Source organism: Zalophus californianus, chromosome 6 (assembly GCF_009762305.2).
Source record: "Zalophus californianus isolate mZalCal1 chromosome 6, mZalCal1.pri.v2, whole genome shotgun sequence".
Classification (NCBI taxonomy): Eukaryota; Metazoa; Chordata; class Mammalia; order Carnivora; family Otariidae; genus Zalophus; species Zalophus californianus.
This window is the reverse complement of record NC_045600.1, coordinates 118,429,848-118,455,761: the sequence shown is the minus strand read 5'-3', so window position 1 is coordinate 118,455,761 and position 25,914 is coordinate 118,429,848. Positions and strand designations below refer to the sequence as shown.

Below are 25,914 nucleotides of genomic sequence, written 5' to 3'. Positions count from 1 at the left end.
CGTGGATGGTGCCCTGTTCCCAGGAGCCAGGTTAGACAAGACCCAGAGTGGGACCTTGGTACCTAGTCAAATACCTAAAGACACTCTGGAAACATTTTTGTTTAATAAATATTTATTGAGCACTTACTCTGTACAAGGTGCTGTATGAGGCACCAGGAACCAACACAGAATAAAACTGCAGACAACATACAGCCCACATAATGAGTGAATTAGGTGGCACAATAGAAAGTGGTAAGTATGACACAGCTGCAGCAGAGCAGGCCTAGAAGGATCAAGGAGGGTACAGCATGTAAGGAGAGTAGCTGGCAGCAGCAGAGAGGGAGGGCAGATGGGCAGATCTGCAGGCCACCCCAAGACTCACTCTCCCTGAATGAGGGTGCAGATGGCAGAAGCATGGCCTGAGCATGCCTGTCTACAGAGTCCAGAGACCTTAGGTTCTAGGAAAACAGCTCTACCCCAAGACTTAAGACAACTTCTGAGTCCTCACCTAAGGCAAGTTCTACCCATAGAGTAGACTCCTACAGTAGATCCTAGGAATGCTACAATGTCGACTCTGCTTCTAGAAAGCCCACAGGGCTAGGTATGCATCCAGCTCTCTGCTCATAATGTGCAGATGCTCCAATGGGATTCTGGAAGCATAAGAGTTTCAGAAACACAGGTCAAGCATACCATTTTCCTAACACCTCTGTAACATCCTCTACCTTCTTTTTTTTTTTAATTTTTTATTGTTATGTTAATCACCATATATTACATCATTAGTTTTTGGTGCAGTGTTCCATGATTCATTGTTTGTTCATAACACCCAGTGCTCCATGCAGAACGTGCCCTCCTCAATACCCATCACCAGGCTAACCCATCCCCCTACCCCCCTCCTCTCTAGAACCCTCAGTTTGTTTTTCAGAGTCCATCATCTCTCATGGTTCGTCTCCCCCTCTGACTTACTCCCCTTTTCTTCCTCTCCTGTTATCTTCTTCTTTTTCTTTTTTCTTAAAATATGTTGCATTATTTGTTTCAGAAGTACAGATCTGTGATTCAACAGTCTTGCACAATTCACAGCGCTCACCATAGCACAAACCCTCCCCAATGTCTATCACCCAGGCACCCCATCCCTCCCACCCCCAACCACTCCAGTAACACTCAGTTTGTACCTTCTTTTTTTTCTTTTTTTGGTAGCACGTTTTATTTATTTTTTTATTTAAATTCAATTAGCCAAAGTATAGTACATCATTGTTTTTTTTAAAGATTTTATTTATTTATTTGAAAGAGAGAGAACAAGAGGGGGGAGGGGCAGAAGGAGAGGAAGAAGGAGGCTCCCCGCTGAGCAGGGCACCCAATGCAGACTTGATCCCAGGACCCTGGGATCATGACCTGAGCCAAAGGCAGCCACCTAACCAACTAAGCCACCCATCTGCACCCATTGGTTTTTGATGTAATGTTCAATAATTCATCAGTTCAGTATAACACCCAATGCTCATCACATCACATGATACTCCACCTTCTATATCAAATTACAGACAGAACAAAACTGCAGCTTTGGAGTTTCACAAGTTATTGCTTGGCCTAAGAATATACAGTTTCTATCTACAAGTTACATTAGTGTTATAAAACAGGGGGAAAATCTTATTACTTCAAGCCCATGGAATATTCACCAAAATAGACCATAAACCTGGGGCATACAATAGGATCCAACAGTACATTAAAAGGATTATTCACCATGCCCAAGTGGGATTTATCCCTGGGCTCCAAGGCTGGTTCAACATCCGCAAATCAATCAACGTGATACAATACATTAACAAAAGAAAGAACAAGAATCATAGGATCCTCTCAATAGATGCAGAAAAAGCATTTGACAAAGTACAGCATCCTTTCTTGACCAAAACTCTTCAGAGTATAGGGATACAGGGTACATACCTCAATATCATAAAAGCCATCTATGAAAAACCCACAGCGAATATCATTCTCAACGGGGAAAAGCTAAGAGCTTTCCCCCTAAGGTCAGGAACACGGCAGTGATGTCCAATATCACCACTGCTATTCAACATAGTATTCGAAGTCCTAGCCAGAGCAATCAGACAACAAAAAGAAATTAAAAGCATCCAAATTGGCAAGGAGGAAGTCAAACGCTCACTCTTTGCAGACTATATGATACTGCATGTGGAAAACCCAAAGACTCCACCCCAAAACTGCTAGAACTCATACAGGAATTCAGTAAAGTAGCAGGATATAAAATCAATGCACAGAAATCAGTGGCATTCCTAGACAGCAACAACAAGACAGAAGAGAGACAAATCAAGGAGTCCATCCCATTTACAATTGCACCCAAAACCATAGATACCTAGGAATAAATTTAACCAAAGAGGCAAAGGATCTGTACTCAGAAAACTAGAAAATACTCATGAAAGAAATTGAAGAAGACACAAAGAAATGGAAAAACGTTCCATGCTCATGGAGTGGAAGAACAAACATTCTGAAGATGTCAATGCTACCTAGAGCAATCTACACATTCAATGCAATCCCCATCAAAATACCATCCACTTTTTTCAAAGAAATTGAACAAATAATCCTAAAATTTGTATGGAACCAGAAGAGACCCCAAATAGCCAGAGGAATATTGAAAAAGAAAAGCAAAGCTGGCGGCATCACAATTCCGGACTTCCAGCTCTATTACAAAGCTGTCATCATCAAGACAGTATGGTACTGACACAAAAACAGACACACAGATCAATGGAACAGAATCGAGAGCCCAGAAATGGACCCTCAACTCTATGGTCAACTCATCTTTGACAAAGCAGGAAAGAATGTCCAGTGGAAAAAAGACAATCTCTTCAAAAATGGTGTTGGGAAAATTGGACAGCCACATGCAGAAGAATGAAACTGGACCATTTCCTTATACCACACAGAAAAATAGACTCCAAATGATTGAAACCCTAAACGTGAGACAGGAGTCCATCAGAATCCTAGAGGAGAACACAGGTAGCAACCTCTTCGACCTCAGCCGCAGCAACTTCTTCCTAGAAATATTGCCAAAGGCAAGAGAAGCCAGGGCAAAAATGAACTATTGGGATTTCATCAAGATAAAAAGCTTTTGCACAGCGAAAGAAACAGTCCACAAAACCAAAAGACAACCGACAGAATGGGAGAAAATATTTGCAAATGACATATCAGATAAAGGGCTAGTATCCAAAATCTATAAAGAACTTATCAAACTCAACACCCAAAGAACAAATAATCCAATCAAGAAATGGGCAGAAGACATGAACAGACATTTTTCCAAAGAAGACATCCAAATGGCCAACAGACACATGAAAAAGTGTTCAACATCGCTCGGCATCAGGGAAATCCAAATTAAAACCTCAATGAGATACCACCTCACACCAGTCAGAATGGCTAAAATTAACAAGTCAGGAAACGACAGATGTTGGCAGGGATGCGGAGAAAGGGGAACCCTCCTACACTGTTGGTGGGAATGCAAGCTGGTGCAACCCCTCTGGAAAACAGTATGGAGGTTCCTCAAACAGTTGAAAATAGAGCTATCATACGATCCAGCAATTACACTACTGGGTATTTACCCCATATATACAAATGTAGGGATCTGAAGGGGTACGTGCACCTCAATGTTTATAGCAGCAATGTTCACAATAGCCAAACTGTGGAAAGAGCCAAGATGTCCATCGACAGATGAATGGATAAAGAAGGGGTGGTATATATACACAATGGAATATTATGCAGCCATCAAAAGGAATGAGATCTTGCCATTTGCAACGACGTGGATGGAACTGGAGGGTGTTATGCTGAGTGAAATAAGTCAATCAGAGAAAGACATGTATCATATGACCTCACTGATATGAGGAATTCTTAATGTCAGGAAACAAACTGAGGGTTGCTGGAGTGGTGGGGGGTGGGAGGGATGGGGTGGCGGGGTGACAGACATTGGGGAGGGTATGTGTGCTATGGTGAGCGCTGTGAATTGTACAAGACTGTTGAATCACAGTTCTGTACTTCTGAAACAAATGATGCAACATATTTTAAGAAAAAAAGAAAAAGAAGAAGATAGCAGGAGGGGAAGAATGAAGGGGTGTAAGTCGGAGGGGAAGACGAACCATGAGAGACGATGGACTCTGAAAAACAAACTGAGGGTTCTAGCAGGAGAGGAGTGGGGGGTTGGGATAGCCCGGTGATGGGTATTAAAGAGGGCACATTCTGCGTTGAGCACTGGGTGTTATGCACAATGAATCATGGAACACTACATCAAAAGCTAATGATGTAATGTATGGTGATTAACATAACAATAAAAAAATTAAAAAAAAAACTGGGGCATAAATACTTTTTTTTCATAAGGAACTGAAGTCATAAAGAGTAAGTTCTCTGACCATAATTGAATCAAACTATAATTCAGTAACAGAAAAACAAGAAAATCTCCAAGCATTCTAAATAATCAATGGGTCAAAGAGAGTTTCAAAGGGAGATATTTTAGAAATAAAATAAAAAATAAAACCAAGTTAAAATGAAAATACAACCTATCAGAATTTGTAGGATGCAGCCAAAGAAGTGCTGAGAGGGAAGGTTTATACCAATAAATACTCACATTAGAAAAGAAAGATTCTTTTTCTGGTAGTCAAGCCTGTTACAAAATTCTAAAATAAGTCAGTGTAATCTACCATATCAAACAGCTAAGGAAGAAAATCAATTAACACAAAAAAAGTCACTGCAAAAATTCAATACCCAATTACGGCAAAAACTCTCAGTATACCAGGAAAAGAAAGCAATTTTCTCAATCTCATAAACACCATCTACAAAACCTACAGCTAACATTAATGGTGAAAGACTGAATGCTTTCCCTTTAACATCAGAAACAGACAAGGCTATCCACTCTCACTACTCTTGTTTCTGCCACTGCAATAAAGCAAGAAAATCAAAGGCATATGTATTTGAAAAGAAAAAAAAAACTGTTCCTATTGCAATGACATGATTATATACATAGAAGATACCACAGAATCTATAAAACACCTCCAAGAACTAATAAGTAAAAATATTATTAGTATTATTATTAACAATAAAGTAACAGGATACAAGATCAACATACAAAAATCAATTGCATTTATATGTTAACAATGAAAAAAATAAAAATTAAAAACACAATGCCATTTATAATTGCCCCCCAAAATAGAGGAAATACTTGGGTGTAAATTTAACAAAATATGTACACGATAAAAAATTATAAAAGAAATCAAAGACCTAAATACATGAAGAAGCATAGAATGTTCACGACTAGAAGGTCTTTCTAAAATATATATGGAGAGACAAAGGCCATAGAATAGTCAATACAATTTTGAAAATAAAAGTGAGAGGAATCATTAACCTCAGTGTCAGGACTTATGATATATCTGTAACAATCAAGGTGCCATGGTATTGGTGGAAGAATACACACATAGATCAGGGAAACAGAATAGAGAATTTAAAAATATACCCACAAAAATATGTCCAATTAATTTTTAACAAAGGAGCAAAAGCAATTCAGAAAACAGTGCTGGAGGTCCATATGCTTAAAAAAATGGTCCACAGATTAAAAAATTAATCTCCCCTAAACTTCTCACCTTAAACAATGGCTAACTCAAAATGGATCATAGACTCAAATGTAAAAAGTAAGACAATATAAATTTTAGGAAAAGATCTTTGGGATCTAGGTCTAGGCAAAGAATTCTTAAACTTGACATCAAAAGCACAATCTATGAAAGAAAACATTTGTAAATTGAACTAAGAGAAAGTATTTGAAAACTACATAACCAACAAAGCCCTTATATCTAGAATACATAAAGAATATTTAAAACTCAATATTAAAACATCATTAAAATGTTTTTAAAAAATATTTTTAAAAGTTCATAGCAGCTTTATTTATGATAGCCTAACACTGAAAAAATTATTTTAGCCTTTCAAAGGATGAATGCTTAAACACACTATTCCATTCATATCACAGAATATTATTCAGTAATAAAAAGGAACAAACTAGTGATATATGCAACACTTTGAATGAGCCTCAAGGAAATCATGCTGAGTGAAAAAAGCCTATCTCAAAAGGACGCATACTACATTATTCCATTACAAAGCATTGGTGAAATAACCAAATTATAGTTGCCAGGCCTTAGGGATGATGGAGAAGAGGATGACTGTGGCTACAGAAGGCTCTCACAGGGACTCTGTGGTGATGGTACAGTTTGAGTACCTTTACTGCAGTGGTGGTTACACAAGGCTATACACATAAGATTGCACACAGCCATACCTGCAAATACACACACACACATGCATACACAAACATGAGTGTGGGTATAACCCCTTAAATCTAAATAAGCTCTATGGATTGTACCAATGCCAACTGCTTGGTCTTGATATTATTAAATCATAGTTGTATAGCATGTTAATATTGAGGGAGGCTGGGGAAGTATGCACAGGACTTCCCTGTACGTTTCTTTGCAACCCCCTGTGAATCTGTAATTATTTCAAAACAATAACAAAAAAAAAGGTTTTTAACAGATAATTTAGCCAGTACATTATAATATGGAGCAGCAGAGGAGTGATGCCTTATCCTGAGGGGCACCAGTTCACCTGACTGACTTATACAGAGTCTGAGTGTGGAGGGTGGAGTTAAGATGGTGGAGGAGTAGGGGACCCTAAGTTTGGTCCCTTGAATATAGCTAGATAGTTATCAAATCATTCTGAACGTCTGCAAAATCAGTCAGAGATATGAGAAAAGAAAGAAAGGCTGCAATTCTACAAGTAGAAAACCTACCACTTTTTGGAAGGTAGGAGGTGCGGAGACTTGAATCCAGGGTGATATATCTAAGGATACAGTGGAGGGGAGGGAGCCTGCTTAAGGAGGCTACTGCAAAGTATTATAAGAAGCAGGACGTAAAATCGGAACTTTTAGAAGTATGCTACGGTGGGGGACATCCCTGACTTAAAGGTGCTCAGGTGGCAAAGTGGGATGGAATCCTGAGTGGAAAACATGGTCTCAGAATCCCCAGGGATCACAAAAAGAACAGGGGGTCATGAGTGCAGCAGAGTCCCCAGGCACAAGAGGGAAGAAGCCTGCTGAAAACAGTGAGCCTAGGTGCGGGCTTTCTGCTCTGTGTTGCCATAAACTGCGAAATCCTGCATGGTTGTGTGACTGCTTTCCTGACAGGGGTCCACCAAAAGGCAGAAGCCTGGCAAGACCCCTGCCTCCCTCCTCTGGGAGGAACATCGTGGGGTCTGCGAGGCAGGAGTCCATAAAATTTGGAGTTTTGAAACTCAGTCACCTGCCTGAGATAAAAACACTAGGTCACAGGCTGGGTGCACACAGAGTTTGGACATAACCACAGAGACAAGAGTAATTGACTGCCTTTCTGTCAAGGCTCACTGAAGAGTAGGGGGTGTGAACTTTTACCGCCCAGTCTAGAAAGTGGGATGCCACCATATTCATCCCACCTATCGGTGCTGAGAGCCTTCAGGGAGCAAAACAGCACCACCTAGTGGAATCTAGAGCTGCTTACACTGAGCCCACCCTCCTGGCAAAGGAGGCGCAATTACAATACCTCAAGTGCATCTGAGAATCAGTGCAACAAGACCCTCCCCCAGAAGACCAGCACGAACAACTGGATAGCACCAAGTTTACAGATCATAGAGGGCTGCAAAGCTTCAGTTCTTGGGGAAAACAGTACGTAGCATATGTTGTTTTTTGTTTCTTTAGTCATTGAGTATTAAATATTCAGTTATTTTCTTATTTTTTCAACTCATTTTTATTTTTTAATTTTATTTTATATATATTACATATTTTTATTTTTTGTTTTTTTGTTTCCTTTCCTTGTATTTTATTTTAATTCATTTTATTTTTGTGTATATATATAGATATGTTTTATACATATCTATGTATATATATAAGTTTTCTTTCTTTCCTATTTTGGGAATCTAGTTTATTTTAACAAGCACACCAAAACACACCCAGGATGTAGTTTTCTGTTTTGTTCTGTTTTGTTTATTTACTTTTTCCTTCTTTGTTTGTTTTTTTTTTTTCTGATTTTGGTTTGTTTTGTTGTGGTGGTGGTGGTGATGGTGGTGGTGGTTTTCTCTTTCTAGCTTCTATTCTTTTCTGGACAAAATGACAAGACAGAGAAAGTCACCCCAAAAGAAAGAACAGGAGGTAGTACTCACTGCCAGGAATTCAATCAATATGGATATAAGTAAGATGTCTAAACTAGAATTTAAAATGATTATAAAGATACTAGCTGGAATTGAAAAAAAAAACATGGAAGACACTAGAGAATCTCTTATTGTAGAAATAAAAGAACTAAAATCTAGTCAGGCCGAAATTAAAAATTATATTACCAAGATACAGTCCCAAATAGAGGCTCTAAAAAGTGAGGGTGAATGAGGCAGAAGAAAAAGTCAGTGATATAGAAGACAAAATGATGGAAAATAAGGAAGCTGAAAAGAAAAGAGAAAGAAAACTATTGGATCACAAAGGAAGCCTTAGAAAACTCAGTGATTCCATAAAGTAAAATAATATCTGGATAATGGGGCCCCAGAATATGAGGAGAGGGAAAGAGGGACAGAGGTCTATTTGAGTGAATTATAGCTGAGAATTTCCTTAATCTGGGGAAGGAAACAGGCATTTAAGTCCAGGAGGCACAGAGACCCCCCGCAATTTCAATAAAAATAGGTCAACACCTCAACATATTACAGTGAAGCCTGCAAATTTCAAAGATAAAGAGAAAATCCTGAAAGCAGCTCAGGACAAGAGGTCCTTAACCTACAAGGGTAGAATGATAAGGCTGGCAGCAGACCTGTCCACAGAGACCTGGAAGGCCAGGAAGGACTGATATGATATATTAAAGGTGCTAAATGGGAAAAATATGCAGCCAAGAATACTTTACCTAGCAAGGTTGTCATTCAAAATACAAGGAGATAATGATGTATTGTATGGTGACTAACATAACATAATAAATTAAAAAAAAAATACAAGGAGAGATAGTTTCCAGGACAAACAAAAACCAAAGGAATCCGTGAAGACTAAGCCAGCCCTGCAAGAAATATTAATGGAGACCCTGTGAGTAGAGAGAGAACCCAAAAGTAACAAATACTGGAAAGGAACAGAGACAATCTAGAGGAACAGCAACTTTACAAGTAATAAAATGGCCCTAAATTCATATATTTCAATAATTACTCTGAACGTAAATGGACTAAATGCTCCAATCAAAAGACATAGAGTATTAGAATGGATTAAAAAAAAAAAAGATCCATCAATTTGCTGCTTACAAGAGACTTATTTTAAAACCAAAGACACCTCCAGGTTGAAAGTGAGGGGGTGGAGAAGCACTGATCATGTAAATGGACATCAAAAGAAAGCTGGAGTAGCCATCCTTACATCACACAAACTAGATTTTAAACCAAAGACTGTAATAAGAGATGAAGAAGGACACTACATCAAACTTACAGAATCTATACAACAAGATCTAACAATTGTAAATATGCATGCCCTCAATTTTGGAGCAGTCAAATATATAAACCAACTAATAAAAAAATTAAAGAAACTCATTGATAATTATACAATAGTAGTAGGGGACTTTAACACCCCACTCATTGCAAGGGACAGATCATCTAAGCAGAATTTCAACAAGGACCAAGGACCTTGAATGACACATTGGACCAGATGGACTTCACAGATATATTCAGAGCATTTCATCCTAAAGCAACAGAATACACATTCTTCTCAAGTGCACATGGAACATTCTCCAGAACAGATCACATGCTGGGTCATAAATCAGGTTTCAACCAGTACAAAAAGACTGACATGCATATTTTCAGACCACAATGCTTTAAAATTTGAAGTCAACCACAAGAAAAAAATTGAAAGGACTAAAAATACACAGAAGTTATAAGCATCCTATTAAAGAATGAAAGGGTCAACCAGAAAATCAAAGAATTTTAAAAATACATAGAAGCAAATGAAAATGAAAACACAACAGTTCAGAAGCTTTGGGATGCAGCAAAGGCAGTCCTAGAGGGAAGTAGCAATATAGGCCTTCCTCAAGAAACAAGAAGAGTCTCATATACACAACCTAACCCTACACCTAAAGGAGCTGGAGAAAGAACAGCAAATAAAGCCTAAATCCAGCAGGAGAAAAGAAGTAATAAAAATTAGAGGAGAAATCAATGATATAGAAATAAAAAAAAAAAACAATAGAATAGATCAATGAAACTAGGAGCTGGTTCTTTGAAAGAATTTAATAAGATCAATAAACCCCTAGCCAGACTTATCAAAAAGAAGAGAGAAAGGATCCAAATAAATAAAATCATGAATGAAAGAGGAGAGATCCACAACCAACACCAAGGAAATATAAACAATTATAAGAGAATATTATGAGCAATTATATACCACCAAATTAGGCAATCTGGAAAAAATGGATACAGTCCTGGAACATAAAACCTACCAAAACTGAAACAGGAAGAAATAGAAAACCTGAACAGACCCATAACCAGCAAGGAAATTGAAGCAGTAATCAAAAATCTCCCAACAAACAGGTGTCCAGGGCCAGATGGCCTCCCAGTGGAATTCTACCAAACATTTAAAGAAGAATTAATATCTATTCTTCTGAAAAAGTTCCAAAAAATAGAAATGGAAAACTTCCAAACTCATTCTATGAGGCCAGCATCACCTTGATCCCAAAACCAGACAAAGACTCCACCAAAAAGGAGAATTACAGACCAATATCTCTGTTGAACATGGATGTAAAAATTCTCACCAAGATACTAGCTAATAGTATCTAACAGTACATTAAAAGCATCACTCGCCATGCCCAAGTGGTATTTATTCCTGGGCTGCAAGGGTGGTTCAACATCCACAAATAAATCAATTTGATATACCACATTAATAAAAGAATGGACAAGAACCATATGATTGTCTCAATAGATGGAGAAAAAAGGCATTTGACAAAAAACAGCATCCTTTCTTGATAAAAACTCTCTGCAGTGTTGGGAAAGAGGGAAAATACCTCAATAACATAAAAGCCATATATGAAAGACCCACAGCAAATATCATCCTCAATGAGGAAAAACTGAGAGCTTTTCCCCTAAGCTCAGGAAAATGACAGGGATATCCACTCTCACCACTGTTGTTCAACATACTACTGGAAGTCCTAGCCTCAGGAGTCAGACAACAAAAAGAAACAAAAAGCATCCAAATTGGCAAAGAAGTCAAACTTTCACTCTTCACAGAAGACATGATACTCTATGCAGAAAAACTGAATAACTCCACTCAAAAATTACTAGAACTGATACAAGAATTCAGCAAAGTTGAATGACTTCTGGCACAGAAGTCACTTGCATTTCTATACACTAACAATGAAGCAAAAGAAAGGGAAATCAAGGAATTGATCCAATTTACAACTGCACCAAAAACCATAAGATACCTAGGCACAAACATAACCAAAGAGGTAAAGGCTCTGAAAACTATAAAACACATAGGAAAGAAATTGAAGAAGACATAAAAAGATGGAAGAACATTCCATGCTCATGAACTGGTAGAACAAATATTCTTAAAATGTCTATGCTACCCAGAGCAATCTACACATTCAATGCAATTCCTATCAAAATACCATTGGCATTTTTCACAGAGCTGAAGAAAACAATCCTAAAATTTGTATGGATCTAAGGAAGACCCCCCCCCCCCCCACAAAGGAATGTTGAAAAAGAAAACCAGAGCTGGTGGCTTCACAATTACAGACTTTAAGCTGTATTACAAAGCTGTAATCATAAGGACAGTATGGCACTGGCACAAAAACAGACACATAGATCAATGGAACAGAATAGAGAACCCAGAAATGGAACCTCAACCCTATGGCCAACTAATCTTCAACAAGGCAGGAAAGTATATCTGATGGGGAAAAAAAAGCCTCTTCAACAAATGGTGTTGGGAAAATTGGACAACCACATGAAGAAGAATGAAAATAGACCACTTTCTTACACCGTACATAAAAATAAACTCAAAATGGAGGAAAGGCCTAAATGTGAGATAGAAATCCATCAAAATCTTAGAGAAGAACACAGGGAGCAACGTCTTTGACCTCAGCCACAGCAACTTCTTTCTAGACACATCTCCAAAGAGAAGGGAAACAAAAGCAAAAATGAACTATTGGGACTTTATCAAGATAAAAAGCTTTTTTTTATGCTAAGTGAAATAAGTCAAGCAGAGAAAGTCAATTATCATATGGTTTCACTTATTTGTGGAACATAAGGAATAGCATGGAGGACAGTAGGAGAAGGAAGGGGAAAATGAAGGGGGGGAATCAGAGAGGGAGATGAACCATGAGAGACTATGGACTCCGGGAAACAAACTGAGGTTTTAGAGGGGAGGTGGGGGGGGGGGATCAGTTAGCCCAGTGATGGGTATTAAGTAGGGCACGTATTGCATGGAGCACTGGGTGTTATACACAAACTATGAATCATGGAACACTACATCACAAACTAAAGATGTAGTATGGTGAATAACATAACATAACATAATAAAAAAATTAAAATTAAAAAAAATTTTTAAGATAAAAAGCTTTTGCACAGCAAGGGAAACAGTCAACAAAACTAAAAGGCGACCTATGGAATGGGAGAAGATATTTGCAAATGAATTATCAGATAAAAGACTAGTACCCAAAATCTATAAAGAATTATCAAACTCAACACAGAAAAAACAAATAATCCAGTCAAGAAATGGACAGAAGACATGAACAGACATTTCTCCAAAAAAGACATACAAATGGCCAACGGGGGGACGACTGGGTGGCTCAGGTGGTTAAGTGTCTGTCTTAGGCTCAGGTCATGATCCCGGGATCCTGGGATTGATCCCTGCATCAGGCTCCCTGCTCAACGGGAAGTCTGCTTCTCCCGCTGCCCTTCCCCCTGCTCGTGTTCTCTTTCTCTCTCTCTCTCTCAAATAACTCTTGCTCTCTTGCTCTCTCTCTCTCTCTCAAATAAATAAATAAAATCTAAAGAAAAACAAACAACCAAATGGCCAACAGACCCATGAAAAAATACTCCACGTGACTTGGCATCAGGGAAATACAAATCAAAACCTCAATGAGATACCACCTCACACCAGTCAGAATGGCTAAAATTAACAACTCAGGAAACAACAGATGTTGGTGAGGATGCAGAGAAAGGGGAACCCTCTTACACTGTTGGTGGGAATGCAAGCTGGTGCAGTCATTCTGTAAAACAGTATGGAGATTCCTCAAAAAGTTAAAAATAGAGCTACCCTACAAACCAGCAATTGCACTACTAGGTATTTATCCAAAGGGCACAAACATAGTGATTCAGAGGGGCAATGCACCCCTATGTTTATAGCAGCAATGTCCACGATTGCCAAACTATGGAAAGAGCCCAGGTGTCCATTGACAGATGAATGGAGAAAGAAGTGGTATATATAGACAATGGAATATTATTCGGCTGTCAAAAAGAATGAAATCTTGCCATTTGCAATGATGTGGATGGAACTAGAGGGTATTATGCTAAGCAAAGTAACTCAGAGAAAGACAAGTATCAGATGATTTCACTCATATGTGGAATTTAAGAAACAAAACAGATGAACATATGGGAAGGGAAGGAAAAGTAAAATAAGATAAAATCAGAGAGGGAGACAGACCATAAGAGACCCTTAACTATAGGGAACAAACTGAGGGTTGCTGGAGGGAAGGTGGAAGGGGGGAAGGGGTAACTGGGTGATGGGCATTAAGGAGGGCACTTGAAGTAATGAGCACTAGATGTTATATGCAACTGATGAATCACTAAATTCTACCTCTGAAACTAATAATATGCTATATTTAATTAATTGATTTTAAATAAAAAAAAGAAAAATCCCACTCTGGGATTCTGTAGAATATCCTGAATCCTGTAATGGGCTAATGGGCTTCTCATGGGATTAATTTCTTATTCTAGTCCCTCTAGTCCCTCCATAGGAAATCCTATGGACTACAACTTATATCTGAAGCCTTCAGGTTTTATTTTGGGACCCATGTACGTATGTCACAGGTATTCTGCAAGTTTGGATTGCAACAAGGAGGACTGTGATGTCTAGATGTCCCCCTTTCAGGGATGCTGAGATTGCTTAGTGAGTTTAGGTGGTGGCAGTTTGACCCAGTGATTATCAAATTCCCTGTGACCTTTGCTCCTAATGGTTATAATATCTACAAGGAACCATTAGCATTTGCAATAAATTTGCTAATTCTATCATTCTGTCTGCACTTATAAATGATTCATTGTGTATTGAAGAACTTTCTCCCACCCAATTTCATTAATGTGAAACACACTTAATGCCAGAAACACAAGATAAATTATTTTTCTTTGGTTATCAATTTTCATAGAAATGAGTTTTTCCCTTAGCAACTTCCAGTGATGTCAACAGAGTTTATTTTGTGTCTGTCTCCCATTTTCTGAATATCATTTTGAACTTATGAATATGAACTTATGGGTTTAATAAAGTCAATATACTTAAATCAGTTGCAGTCATTAGTAATTTAAAAAATTACAGTCCAATGCCAACTTATTTTTGAGGAGACTTTTCTATTATTCTAGAATCTGTCTTTTTTGTTTAATTGTCCAAACTTTCAAAATTATATTACAATTCAAAAATATATTACAATTTGTAATAAATTACAAATTATTGTAATTTATAATTTGTATTTATTAATCTTTCATTAATTAATAGCAGTTATTGGTAGCCATTCAGAAAAACTTTTCCCTTCCTCTCAGCAGCCATGTGGAGGTGATAAAAGTCCTGTAAAGAAGTCAATTCAACATGGCTTCTACACTGACAGAAACAAAAAGCGAACAATTGAGAAGAAACCAGAAAATTAGTTCATTGATATGGCTCATTGAGGGTACCCTCAGATTCTTTTTAAAAAAATTTTTTTTATTTGGCTGGGGGGAAAAGATGGCAGAGGAGTATGGGACCTTATTCCAACTGGTCCCTGGAATTGAGCTGGATATCTACCAGACCACTCTGAACACTCATGAAATCAGCCTGAGATGTAAGAAAATAAAGGAGGCCAGCAACCCTAAAGTCCCTAGAAAACAGGTGCATCTTGCTTGGGTTGTGGTCAATAATTTGGACTCTATACGTTCCCTCAACCACCCCTCAACAGAATGGCTAGGAAGAAGAACCCCCAAAATAGGAAAGACTCAGAGACTGTGACTTATGCCACAAATTTACAAATGGATTCAGATATAACCAAGATGTCGGAGATAGAATTCAGGCTAGCAATTGTGAAGACAATAGCTAGAATGGAGAAGTCAATCAATGACAACATAGGGTCTCTAAGGGCAGAAATGAAAGCTGAATTGACAGAATTTAGAAATGCTATCAGTGAGATCCAATCTAATCTAGATAATCTAACAGCTAGGGTAAGCAAAGCAGAAGAACGAATTGGTGACCTAGAAGACCAACTAATAGATAAAAAGGGAAAAGTGGAGGCCAGGGAAAAACAACTCAGAATCCATGAAAATAGAATCAGAGAAATAAGTGACACCATGAAACGTTCCAATGTCAGAATTATTGGAATCCCTGAAGGGGTTGAGAGAGAGAGAGGACTAGAAGATATATTTGAGCAAATCGTAGCTGAGAACGTCCTAATCTGGGGAATGAAACATTCGTGTCCTAGAGGCAGAGAGGACCCCTCCCAAGGTCAAGGAAAACAGGCCAACACCCCGGCATGTAATAGTAAAACTCGCAAATCTTAGAACCAAGGAAACCGTCTTAAGGGCAGTTGGGGGAAGAGATTCCTTATGTACAGAGGGAGGGACATCAGAATAATGTCAGACCTATCCACAGTGACCTGGCAAGCCAGAAAGGCCTGGCAAGACATATTCAGGGTACTAAATGAGAATAACATGCAGCCAAGAATACTTTATCCGGCAAGGCTGTCATTGAGAATGGATGGAAAGATGCAGAGCTTCCAAGACCAGAAACTGAAAGAATATGTGACCACTAAGCAGGCCCTGCAAGAAATATTAAGGGGGGGGGGTCTATAAAAGAAGAAAGACCCCAGCACATTCTGCATGGAGCACTGGGTGTTATGCACAAACAATGCATCATGTAACACTACATCAAAAACTAATGATGTAATATATGGTGATTAACATAACAATAAAAAATTAAAAAAAAAGAAGAAAGACCCCAGGAGTGATATACAACAGAAATTTACAGGGACAATCTATAAAAAGTTCTTCACAGGCAACATGATGACAATTAATTCATATCTTTCAATAATCACCCTCAACATGAATGGCTTAAATGCTCCCGTGAAACAGCACAGGGTTGCAGATTGGATAAAAAGACAGGACCCATCCATATGCTGTCTACAAGAGACTCATTTTGAACCTAAAGATACATCCAGACTGAAAGTGAAGGGATGGAGATTCATCTTCCATGCCAATGGACCTCAAAAGAAAGCTGGGGTAGCAATTCTTACATCAGAAAAATTAGATTTTAAACTAAAGACTGTAGTTAGAGACACAAAGGACATTATATCATTCTTAAAGGGTCTATCCAACAAGAAGATCTAACAATTGTAAATATCTATGCCCCTAACATGGGAGCAGCCATCTACATAAGCCAACTGTTAACCCAAATAAAGAGTCATATTGATAGCAATACATTAATTGTAGAAGACCTCAATCCTCCACTTTCAGCAATAGACAAATCATCTAAGCAGAAAATCAAATAAACAAGAGCTTTGAATGACACACTGGACCAGATGGACCTCATAGATATATACAGAATATTCCACCCTAAAACAACAGAATACTCATTCTTCTCAAGAGCACATGGAACTTTCTCCAGAAAAGACCACATACTGGGTCACAAATCAGGTCTCAACTGATACCAAAAGATTGAGATTATTCCCTGCATATTCTCAGATCATAATGCTTTAAAACTGGAACTCAATCACAAGAAAAAATTTGGGAGAAATTCAAACACTTGGAAGCTAAAGACCACTCTGCTCAAGAATGTTTGGGTCAACCAGGAAATCAAAGAAGAACTTAAACAATTCATGGAAACCAATGAAAGCGAAAACACATTGGTCCAAAACCTATGGGATACTGCAAAGGCGGTCCTAAGGGGGAAATACATAGCCATCCAAGCCTCACTCAAAAAAATAGAAAAATCCCGAATTCACCAACTAACTCTACACCTTAAGAGCTAGAGATAAAGCAACAAATGATGCCTAAGCCATGTATTAGAAGAGAAATAATTAAGATTAGAGCAGAGATGAATGAATTAGAAACCAGAAACAAGGTAGATCAGATCAACGAAACTAGAAGCTCGTTCTTTGACAGAATTTATAAGAACGATACACCACCGGCCAGACTTACTGGCAGAGACGAACCATGAAAGACTATGGACTCTGAGTAAGAAATTGAAGGTTCTGGAGGGGATGGGGGTGGGGGGATGGGTTAGCCCGGTGATGGGTATTAAGGAGGGCAGGTACTGCATGAAGCACTGAGTGTTATACGAAAATAATGAATCATGGATCACTACATCAAAAACTAATGATATATTTTATGGTGACTAACATAACATAATAAAATAAAATTAAAAAAATTATTTAAATTTAATTAACATTTACTGCATTATTAGTTTCAGAGGTAGAATTTAGTGATTCATCAGTTGCATATAACATCTAGTGCTCATTACTTCAAGTGCCCTCCTTAATGCCCATCACCCAGTTACCCCTTCCCCCCTTCCACCTTCCCTCCAGCAACCCTCAGTTTGTTCCCTATAGTTAAGGGTCTCTTATGGTCTGTCTCCCTCTCTGATTTTATCTTATTTTACTTTTCCTTCCCTTCCCATATGTTCATCTGTTTTGTTTCTTAAATTCCACATATGAGTGAAATCATCTGATACTTGTCTTTCTCTGAGTTACTTTGCTTAGCATAATACCCTCTAGTTCCATCCACATCATTGCAAATGGCAAGATTTCATTCTTTTTGACAGCCGAATAATATTCCATTGTCTATATATACCACTTCTTTCTCCATTCATCTGTCAATGGACACCTGGGCTCTTTCCATAGTTTGGCAATCGTGGACATTGCTGCTATAAACATAGGGGTGCATTGCCCCTCTGAATCACTATGTTTGTGCCCTTTGGATAAATACCTAGTAGTGCAATTGCTGGTTTGTAGGGTAGCTCTATTTTTAACTTTTTGAGGAATCTCCATACTGTTTTACAGAATGACTGCACCAGCTTGCATTCCCACCAACAGTGTAAGAGGGTTCCCCTTTCTCTGCATCCTCACCAACATCTGTTGTTTCCTGAGTTGTTAATTTTAGCCATTCTGACTGGTGTGAGGTGGTATCTCATTGAGGTTTTGATTTGTATTTCCCTGATGCCAAGTCACGTGGAGTATTTTTTCATGGGTCTGTTGGCCATTTGGTTGTTTGTTTTTCTTTAGATTTTATTTATTTGAGAGAGAGAGAGAGAGCAAGAGAGCAAGAGTTATTTGAGAGAGAGAGAGAGAAAGAGAACACGAGCAGGGGGAAGGGCAGCGGGAGAAGCAGACTTCCCGTTGAGCAGGGAGCCTGATGCAGGGATCAATCCCAGGATCCCGGGATCATGACCTGAGCCTAAGACAGACACTTAACCACCTGAGCCACCCAGTCGTCCCCCCGTTGGCCATTTGTATGTCTTTTTTGGAGAAATGTCTGTTCATGTCTTCTGTCCATTTCTTGACTGGATTATTTGTTTTTTCTGTGTTGAGTTTGATAATTCTTTATAGATTTTGGATACTAGCCCTTTATTTGATAAGTCATTTACAAATATCTTCTCCCAGACAATGGGATTTTTCATCTAGATGGTGGTACAGTAAAGACTTAACCTGGCAGGTCTGAAATTGCCATCATTCTAAGGGCCTTTAGAAGAGCCTGCTCTGGGGCTGGCCCTTGGCTGGCATCTGGGTACTTGGCTTTTGGAATGTTCCTTATGTTACAGAGTGATATGGTTGTTCTGTAGGATTAGAGCATTGCATTAAGCTGTACTAACATGCCTAAACTATTTGTATAAAAATGTGATTTACTGTTAACACCTGTTTTCTTTCTGGGGTGTTGGGACTTTGGTGGGCTGAGGGCACCCAATGACAAGCCCCCATCAAAAACCTTCGCTGGGTCTCAAGCAGGCTGCCATGGGCAGAAACACTACTATTGGAGGAAGAAGCATTTTCTATATGGCCCCCTTCTTGGAAAGGAGACCTTTCAGAACCCTGTTCCTGGACTCCTCCAGACTGCCTGATAAGGCTTTCCCCACTGCTGGTCATGGTAATAAACCACAGCCCAGACAGGGCACAGCTGCCTCTGAGTCTGTGAGTTCTTCTAGAAAATCACAGTGTGTAGGTAATCAAGAGAACCCTGAAACATGATAATATTGATTGAGAGGAAAACAGAAAAAGAATGGAGAGAATAGAGCTACTCTGGAATAAAGAAGACATAGAGATATAACACCTAAACCAATGATTGGATCTTGTTGGAACTTGGGGCTCAACTTACTGGAGCAAACATTCCTCACCAGGTAGACTAGACAACCACAGGCAAACTTCTGGAACTTTCCTGGCCACCTGCTGCAGGCCATTTCCTTGAAACTCCAAGGCATTTCTCATACCTATCCTACACTCAAGAAGAAATACCTCTTCAGAATCACATCCTCTACTGACATCCCATCAATGTGTTGCTGTATATCTGGTTTCATGATTAAATTAATAATGGACCAACGCATCCAGAAAGTGTCTGCACTTTGCTCCATGCTATTAAAGGTAGAGCCGAACTTGGTTTCCCAGAAACATGGAATTTATAAGACATGAGATCAATTGTGAAAAGGCTCATTAGCTGAGTTGATAAACATAAGAGATAATAATCCCTCCCCCCACATAGCCCAAGGTCTCTCAAGTCCCTGTAATATACACAATCCTATGAAGCAAATGGGGGCATTTTAATATGCATTTCAGAGAGATTCAACACTTACCACCTCAGCATCACACTTCAAGTGAGCGGCAGAGTGAGAAAATCATGTACATTTTCAGTTTTCTCAGGTAAACTTTTGCTGGGGCCTGCTAAAACTCATCTTGCATGTGTCAGTTGCCAAGATTCAGCAAATATTCCAGTACAAATCAATTTCTACCTAGAATGATGGAATCTTCCTTTTTAGGAAAGATGCCATTGCAGTTTGATTAAGAAGCAGAACTGAGCCCATCCAGAGCACCTTCATGTTGAAAGGACACTTACTTGTGAACACAGATAAATCTTAGAGAGCTAGCATGAAAGTTACCTCAAATATAATCAGCATGTAGACCCCAGCAAGGATGACCACAGCAATGGTCACTTGTGCTTCTATGCTTGCACGGAGGTACTGATGAGCCATCAAAAGAGGAACTGCCTGTGTCTGCTGGAGGGAGGCTTGAATGCTGATAGAAACAGTATCTCTGCAGAATGAAGCAAAGATATTACCACTAGTAAGGGAAACCACACTCTATGTCAACAATTAGTGCTTGCTTCCTTGGTGTCCTTCCCAACACAAGTCATCCATGGCCATAACCAGAGCCCAAACTGACCTCACAGTGATTTAGCCCAATGTCTGACCTGGCAGATGAGGCACTCTGAGTGCATATGAGCAGTGTAAGATGCAGACACAGCCTCCCTATAGCCAGGTCCATCTGATGTAGGCCCCCACACCTGGCAGTGTCTGCCTCGTGGCAGGTTCCACTCCAACAATTAACAGGGAGCAAGGACTTTTACATTGGTTCTAGCCATTTAATTTTCTCTCTCCTCATTACACACTGACTGCTTTACCTGCTAACAAATAGCAAAGCCAACCATTCTCACATGTGGGAGATTCAAAAAAGGGCCATGTGCAACCTAAGAACATGTAGACAGGTTGTCACAGATGGTGGGGGAAAGCACCTGGAACAAGAGGCATCCAAGTAATCAACAGTATGTGGCATGGTGAAATTAAAGCACTTTTCTAAAAGTTTAGTCAGTAACTATTCTGAGCTGAACTATGTCCCCAAAATATAGATGTTGACACCCTAAGCCTCAAAACTTCAGAATGTGACTATATTTAGAGTCTTTACAGAGGTGATTAAGTTAAAATGAGGTCACTAACGTGGTCCCTAATCCAGTATGACTAATGTCCTTACAAGAAGGGATTGGGACAGACACACACACACAGAAAAGTCCACAGAAAAACACAGGGAGACGAAGCCAAGGACAGAGTACTCTGAAGAGACAAATCCTGCTGAACCCTTGAGGAAATAAATTTCTACTGTTTAAGTCATACACTCTGTGGTATTTGTTATGGCAGGCCTAGCAAACTCATATAGACATAATATGGAGCGGCATTAAAGAAAAAGAGAAATAATCCTAAAATTTCCTGGAATTCCCCATTGTGGAGCTTCATAATATTAATGAAATTAAAGCATCAACTATAAAATACCATTTGCTTCAAAATGGACCCTGCAATCAATCCTCATTTCCTGACACTCACGGTTATGATGCCCTCCTACATCCTTCATGTTCCTAGTCTATACATTTAGAACATCCCATCCAAACCACATAACTGATCTGGCTATTTGTGCCAAAAATTGGAGTCCCACAGGTCAAACTTTTTAAGTGAAAATGTCCAGAGGAGACCTTCCCCCAAGATCCTTGATCACCTGAGACCCACCTGCTCAGTATCTCAAAGGTCCTGCTCACCACCAAGTGCTCACTTCTTCTCGGATTTAAAAATACTGTCCAATTCTGAGTGACCTGTAAAAGTTGAAATGTAATATCAGAGTAAGGCTTTGAACCTGAACCATCACCTGGGATTCAGTGCTATTCACTGTAGGTGTTAGTTTAGAATAAGAAAAGAAGACAAAGAGGAACAGCAAGGACTTTGTATACAGCTCCCATATCCCTGACACTACAGCATATCCAAGCTGTGCAGAACTGGAAATTTCCACAACATAGAGGGCTTTAAGAAAAAAAAAAAACAGAATACAGAAGTACAAATATAGAATTAGTATAAAGGGTACAAAGGTATAGAAGTAAATATGATTTATTATGAGAAAAAGAAATCACTGCACTTTATACGAGACTTGGGATCTTCTGAGCCCTCTGAGGCAATTCACAAGAAATGCTTGCTTAGAACTGCTTCCTGCTTGCAAATTGGAGGCAGAAAACCCTCACACCCATGTCACAGGAGTCCATGGGAGGTAGGACCCAAGGATGAAGCTTCCTTTGCTGCAGGCAAATCCACCCCACATGTTCCTGTCCTAAGCAGGGCAGTGGAGAAACCAGCTGAGGGGGACGAGATGTGAGCAGAGAGGGAGGGGCTAGCTTGGGGACCCAAAGGGCCAGGGAAACTTCAACGGGAAGACAGGAGCTTTGCTGCCCACAAATCATAAAGTAAACGAAAATAATAACTCTGAAATTGGTCAAAGCATAAATGAGAGTTCATAAGTTCTCTTAAAACACTTCAGTATTTGGAAAGAGTATATCAGAAAAAATCCATTAGTAAAGATCTCTTGTGTTCTTCATGTTTCTGAGCTGGATTTGTGTGTGACACTAGAGCAGAGTGGAGCCCCATGGGCAGGCAGCTGTGTCAGCAGGCTGCAAAAGGTCACATCTTCCCCCACACAAGGCCCACAGACAGAGCAGGCAGATGTGTGCTCACCCCGCCTTTACTGAGAAGGCCTTGCCAGCCGGTTGTACACCACACACGAGGAAGTGAAGTTTACATCCTAAGGCCAAGGCAACCGGTTCAGAACACTGGTGCTGCACAGACCATCACCCATGAAACTGCAGCCTCATTCATAATGAGGCCTTTGTTCTGTGGACCCTGCTTGGCATGGCAGGAAAATGCGAGGGGTGCAGTAACCCATCAGATGCTCCATTTTGGATGACACAGCATTGTGCACCAGCAGGGTTTCCTCTTATTGATATAATGAGGGAAACCCACGAACCTCATACACAAGTCACCATGATAATCCCGGGGAGTTGTCAAGGCCAGGACTTGGGGTACAGGTCAGGATGCACAGAGAGGGGCCAGGCCTTGTCTGGGCTCTGGGCCATGGTGACAACACCACTGTTGGCTCTCCTTGCCTTCGAAGGACAGGAACTAAAGGTTTGGTCTAGGAGGCACTAAGACAAGATCCTATCACTTTAGAAGCAGAAGCTTTGGGAAACTATGCAAGTCTTAGCCAAGTGTCCCCAAACCCAAGAGAACTGTGGTGTTGAATACCTTCTGTACCATGGGGTAAAGCCCAGGTTTAATTGTGCTTTAACAACAGAAAACTGATTTCAAATATATAATGTTTCCCTGAATTGCCCAGTAAAATCATGTGAATAAAATAACTTGCAAGCCTCATTTTACTGAAATGGCAAGAGTTTTATAATTGTCTTAGACAAAAGGAGAAAGGAGTCAAAGACAAAGCAAAACATAGGGTTTGCCTAATAATGGTGTCATTGCCTTATGGCTTCCCATCAAATCCATTCAAAAGGAAACTCAATTTATAAAGAGATGAAATGAGTATTTACAATTCCTTTCAAATAACTTATAAGTGTAACCTGCTGTGGCCGCCGCCGCCTGGAGCCTGGAACGTCAACCTGGGTCACCTCCACCATGACATGTTCTTCTCTCCCGGTATGACTTGGGCCACCGGCCACCAGGGCCCCTGCCAGATCCACCTGGAGCAGTGTGGAGTCCACATGGCTGGTGAGGTTCGAAGCTGAGGCAAAGTCAAGGTGAACCACAAAGCAAGGAAGAGAGGCCTGAAGTCCCGTCACCACCCACCCAGTGAGCACCCTCCTTAGAAGGTGCACAGAGAAATACCTATCCAGGCTGTTTCTGACAACTGTACTGCAGACTTTGACCACTCCTTATCTCCTTAGCACCTCACTCCTGACATGCAGTTTGTTTTGCAATGTCTGATTGCATGTGTTTCAAATCCTCTGTTTTAACCTTTAAGTGGTATCTCCCCATTCTACCGTGATCTCTGCTTCCACTTTTTGCAGCCAGCATAAAACTCTTCCCCAATTTCCTGGACCTACCATGAGCTAGTAGACAGGATGGTTGCATGAATGAACAGATACACTGATCCACATCCATGTCCAAATCCTTAGGTGCCAGGTCTCTATTTTTAGAATGAGAAATCACAAAGAGAATTGAAAATAAGAATTCTGAAGCCAGCTAAATAAGTGACGTGCACTGCAGTGAAAGGAGAGAAATTTCTTCAAAGCATGTGAAGGACTCTTGATCAGGGAAAAATTATCAGGTAAAGAGACTTTCCCCCCACAAAATATAATTCCCATCGCACTTAAGTCCCACTGTAGGCTTCCCCTTAGCACCTACATCCTGCATTTGGGTGTTGCACAAACGTAGGAGCCCGTGCTACTCAACCCCTCTCTCTCTACTCTGGGCCAGGTCTTGCCTCTGCTGCAAGGTTCTGGGGGTCATGACATGGATTCTACACAGCGGCTAGCCCAGTTATTTTGATCCAGAGGAGAAAACTGTTGTCGGTGGAAAAATGAATCTCAAAATAGTCTAAGCTTTGTATGAGGTCTCAAAAGTCTTAGCAGCAGCTCACTGATTGCAGGAGGATTCAGTAGCCAATTCCTTTGCTCTTCCTTAAAACCCTAGAAGAAACAGGCGGTTTATGGAACAGAGTTAGGGAAAAGGCACAACCTCACTGTTGCCAGAGTGTACACAAGATTTACTATGAGTATCAAGGGCCAGTGAATGGTTAATCTTTTTTCATTATCTATTTCCTCAAGCAAAATGCACTGGTTTAAAAAACAAATTGTACAAAAAACATCCTGGTAAAGAAAGGGTTTTATCAGCACTGCTGTCCATATGAGAGCCCAGACTGAGCAGCGGTCCCCAGCACTTGGTTGGAAATCCTCTCCACATACTTATGCTACTACTTGGGTTCCAACAAGGACAAATGGAAAACAGACGTCATATATGAGGCAGGATATACCAACGAAAGGCCCAAAGAGACACTGCTGCTTCTGCCAAAATTACTCGTGTCCTGGTCTTTCCCCAGGGCAAACAAAAGATAGACAGTGGGGAGAAATATTTCAGTTCAGAAAGGATTCCAAGAGACCTTGCAGAAACCCAGGGGAAGGAACAGCACCACCTAGAGGCTAACATTAGAAAAGCAGTGCCTTCACCCTCAGATTTAATGAATGTTTGTGGAGCACTTATTGCGTTCCAAGAAATAAATGAATAAAACAAGATCTTTGTCCTGGGGGCCGGGGGGCATCTCAAGCCCTGTTGGGGAGACAACCATGTAACAAAGCACCCTATTATTAACTAACCAAATTGAGTGCATACAAAATCACATAGACACAGGGCCACATGTACTTCCACCCTTCCTTTTCTCTGTCTTTCTAGATGCCCACCATGCACTTAAGATTCAAAGCCCACTGGGGTGCTCTGACTATGTCAGAGTGACTGTGCTCAGACTGCGTCAGCTGTAACTTCCAAATCCCAGCAAACAGGAGCCTCTAATTGAGCCTCACCCTTGCAGGTAGCTTCAATCCTTGCCTCCCAGCCATGTTGAACTCTCCACCATGCTCCTAACACATAGTCCCCTGCCTTTGCCTCAAATGCCTCCCCAAATCTGCAGAACTTCTACCATCTTTCAAGTTCTCACTCAATCTCTCCTCTCCTTAAATCTTTCCTTGTCTTCCACGACTCCAGCGGATCCTCTGGCTTCCTCCAGTGTTCCTCTGTAGATTGGGCTCATGCCATACTGCAGTTTGTTTTAGACTTTTCTCCACAACTGGTCTCACTCTTCAAGAGGAATAATTGCATCTTATTCATTTTGTTACTTCTTTAGAAACTAATGTGGTTCTCGCCACATC

At 40.0% G+C, this 25,914-nt stretch overlaps 1 protein-coding gene across 2 annotated transcripts in view; it reads right to left on the bottom strand.

The window, feature by feature from the left end:
• The window catches only part of OCA2 (OCA2 melanosomal transmembrane protein), a 526,634-nt gene that overhangs the window by 411,050 nt on the left and 89,670 nt on the right, over positions 1-25,914 (bottom strand). For both annotated transcript variants that reach the window (XM_027572901.1, XM_027572904.1), the window contains exons 7-9: positions 23,614-23,774; positions 21,731-21,813; positions 20,336-20,489 (exon numbers count right to left, since the gene is read on the bottom strand). In XM_027572901.1, coding sequence (XP_027428702.1) covers positions 20,336-20,489; positions 21,731-21,813; positions 23,614-23,774 — 398 coding nt within the window. The remainder of the gene's footprint in view (positions 1-20,335; positions 20,490-21,730; positions 21,814-23,613; positions 23,775-25,914) is intronic.